The following is a 3,078-nucleotide window of genomic DNA, read 5'->3' on the forward strand; positions in this document are numbered from 1 at the left end:
CAAATAAAGCTGCCTTGCCTTGCCTAGGCAAGAGTGCAGAAAAAGAAAGAAAGAAAAAGTTTTGTATATACTTCTGTACACATGATCTAATAAGACATACATAGATAGATAGCTAGATAGCTCAGTTAGTAGAGCAGGCGCCCATTCTGTATATAGAGGTTTACTCCTCGACACAGCAGGCCCGGGTTAGACTCTGACCTGCGGCCCCCTTGCTTTTTCCCCGAAAAATAATCTTAAAAATACATAGATAAAAAACATATAAAGGCTGTTGATCTACTTTATCACATTACATCTGACCACCTCACGTTTCATGTTCTCCACCTTTAACCGTAAGCTTAAGCATGGGATGACTACAACATAAAAATCTCAGTAGACAAAACACTTCTCAATTACAACTTGTGTGTGACAAATACTGTATATGTCAAAATCTAACAACCTCAGATTTAAATGTATATTTTCTTTTTAAATCACATGTGACTACATTAAGTGTCGTCTTGTCCTGGTTTTGAAGGCTGCATTAGAGAAAAGTGAAAAAAGCAAACTTTTCTAGCTGTTCTATTATTTGCCTTTACACACTTTGTCATTAAAGCAACATTTCTGATCATTATTTATCAAAAATATCATTGTGTGAATATTTATTTAAAACACCAAACTAAACAATTATGTTACAATATTCAAATCAAGGTTTAGTCGAGAATGTCAGGTTCAGGATCATGAAATTTGATTTTCTCCATATTGCTCAGACACATATTTTGCCATTAACAAATATTGCGCCAATATTTGTTAATGGCAAAATATGTATCAAAACATTTTAATTATTATTAAATATATTGGATTAAGTATTGTGGTGCTGCAGAGACTTCCCGACCAACACATAATATCCTAACGACTAAAGCAAAAAATAAATTAAAAAAATCACACTATAACCATTTTAATTTCTTTCAATGTTAATAATTTGAACGATCATTAATCCCAATATCGTGAGTCATATCACAACCGCAACATCAGTCAAAGTAATCGCAATTAGACATTTTCTTCATATCGTGCAGCCCTAGCGTCCATGTATCAAACAGTATTGCAATAGAAAATATGCTGTATCGTCCTGTAATATGCCCCCACCACCCCCCCCACCCCCCCAACCCTAGAGGCCTCAGGTTACCTGTCCCTCTGAGTTGCTGCCCCAGGTGTAAACGTCTCCTGTGGAGGAGAGCACCAGAGTGTGTTCGGCTCCGACAGCCACATCCTGGATGTGGATCCCTGACAGAGCCGGCACCTGCTGGGGCCGGTTGTGGTTCCTGGCTCGGCCTTCTGGTAAGCCAATCAGGCGGTCTGCAATCAGGAGAGGAAACAAGTATATTTAAATGTTAAATTATCTTAACATGAGTATTATTGTGAAAGTACTGCAGCTGTCTTATTTACTGCCAAAAGTTGTAAATAATTAGGAGGTATGAATATGAAAAAGCTAAACAGAACCAAAGCTATACACATGTTAAAATTAATACAGTATTTATTGTTATTAGAGCTGCAATGACTAATAGATTAATCTGCTGATTATATTCTCAATTTATCGTTTTGTCGATGAAACATCAGATAATAGTGAAAAACGCAGAATTAAATTTCCTAAAGCTGAACAACACTAAACAGCAACTGGAACCATTTATTATTTGGCAAATTAGCTTGAAAATTACTTGGTTGATGGTTGATTGGTTATCAAAATAACAGCTGATTATTTTTCTGTCAATCGAGTGATTGGTGCGGCTCTGATCACCCTTATGATAAAGATCAGTTGGGGAGTAAAGACGACACCAAACCGTAGCGTACCTTGACCGAACGTGAAAACTTTGCCATCTTTGGTTAAAGCCACAGAGAACTGGGTTCCACACGCCACTTTCTTGATGCCGATTCCACACAACACGTCCACTTTCTAAGGAATCCAAAAATGCCCCCCCCCCCCAAATATTACATTAACTTAAAAACAAAATCATATGATTATTTTAAAGCCGCAAATTAAGCCAGAGGCCACACAGTGCCACGGCGCCTACCTGAGGTGAGGACTTGGCCGTGGAATTGCCGAGTCCCAGTTTTCCGTAGTCTCCGTCACCAAAAGCCCAAATCATCATTCCATCAGCAGATACGACTAAAGTGTGGTTCAAACCACAAGCCACCTAAAGAGGGAACACATGGCATTATAAACTCTGAGAGGGTGTCAGTCATCTGTGTTTAAAAGAAAAGTGCTTCTTTCTGTAGTCGTGTCTGTGAACATGGTAATTGCGGCATAAAAACTCAGCATGAGAGGAAATAACCCGCAAAACCGTTAAATAAATGCCACACTCTCGTGTCTTGCCTGTCCAACTTGGTAGCCCTCCAGAGCGGTGACCTTTTCCGGTAGCTTCTTGTTTGAGGTGTTTCCCAAACCCAGTCTGCCGTAATCACCGTTACCGAATGTGAAAAGCTTTCCATCAGCTGTTACTACTGCAGAGTGTTTGAACCCACATGACATCTGAAGAGCAAAAAGATTGTGACACCAACATAATATGTTACTATCAGGTACCCTTGAAATAAATAGTGTATTGCAGTCTCTACATTTACCAGAACTGAATCAAAATCCCCTTTTTCTCATTTTACTCGTGAGTAGGGAGAAGACGGACCTGTACCACCTCCTCTCCTTGCAGCGCTTCGATCTGTCTCGGTCTGCGCTGGCGGTCGCTGTTCCCGTGGCCCAGTTTTCCGTAGTCCCCGTCCCCCCAGCTGAACACCTCACCGCTCTCCGTCAGAGCCATGGAGTGACCGTCGCTGCCGCACGACGTCACCAGCTGAGTCACGACAAAACCTGAGGGGCAACGAGACGACCACACTGTCACGCAACTTTAACGCAGCATATTATAAACAAGTTAAAAAAATCTTATCCTATCTTAGTAGACATTCGCAACTAATCCCTCCACTTGTTATCGTGGTAAATGTTAGCAACACAGAGTAAGGCAACTTCTACTACTGCAGACTGTGTTGATATATTACCCAGGGCAAGGTTGGGCTTTAATAGGCAAGGCAGCTTTATCTGTAGAGCACATTTCAGCAACA

General features: G+C 40.6%; 1 protein-coding gene across 11 annotated transcripts in view; it reads right to left on the reverse strand.

Annotated features, from left to right (window-relative positions):
* Window positions 1-3,078, reverse strand: part of herc1 (HECT and RLD domain containing E3 ubiquitin protein ligase family member 1) — a 77,106-nt gene that overhangs the window by 15,695 nt on the left and 58,333 nt on the right. For all 11 annotated transcript variants that reach the window (XM_032510683.1, XM_032510675.1, XM_032510677.1 and 8 more), the window contains 5 exons: window positions 2,649-2,830; window positions 2,345-2,500; window positions 2,043-2,165; window positions 1,822-1,924; window positions 1,160-1,329 (listed from right to left, as the gene is read on the reverse strand). In XM_032510683.1, the coding sequence (XP_032366574.1) occupies window positions 1,160-1,329; window positions 1,822-1,924; window positions 2,043-2,165; window positions 2,345-2,500; window positions 2,649-2,830 (734 nt within the window). The remainder of the gene's footprint in view (window positions 1-1,159; window positions 1,330-1,821; window positions 1,925-2,042; window positions 2,166-2,344; window positions 2,501-2,648; window positions 2,831-3,078) is intronic.

Source organism: Etheostoma spectabile, unplaced genomic scaffold, assembly GCF_008692095.1.
Source record: "Etheostoma spectabile isolate EspeVRDwgs_2016 unplaced genomic scaffold, UIUC_Espe_1.0 scaffold270, whole genome shotgun sequence".
NCBI classification, from domain to species: domain Eukaryota; kingdom Metazoa; phylum Chordata; class Actinopteri; order Perciformes; family Percidae; genus Etheostoma; species Etheostoma spectabile.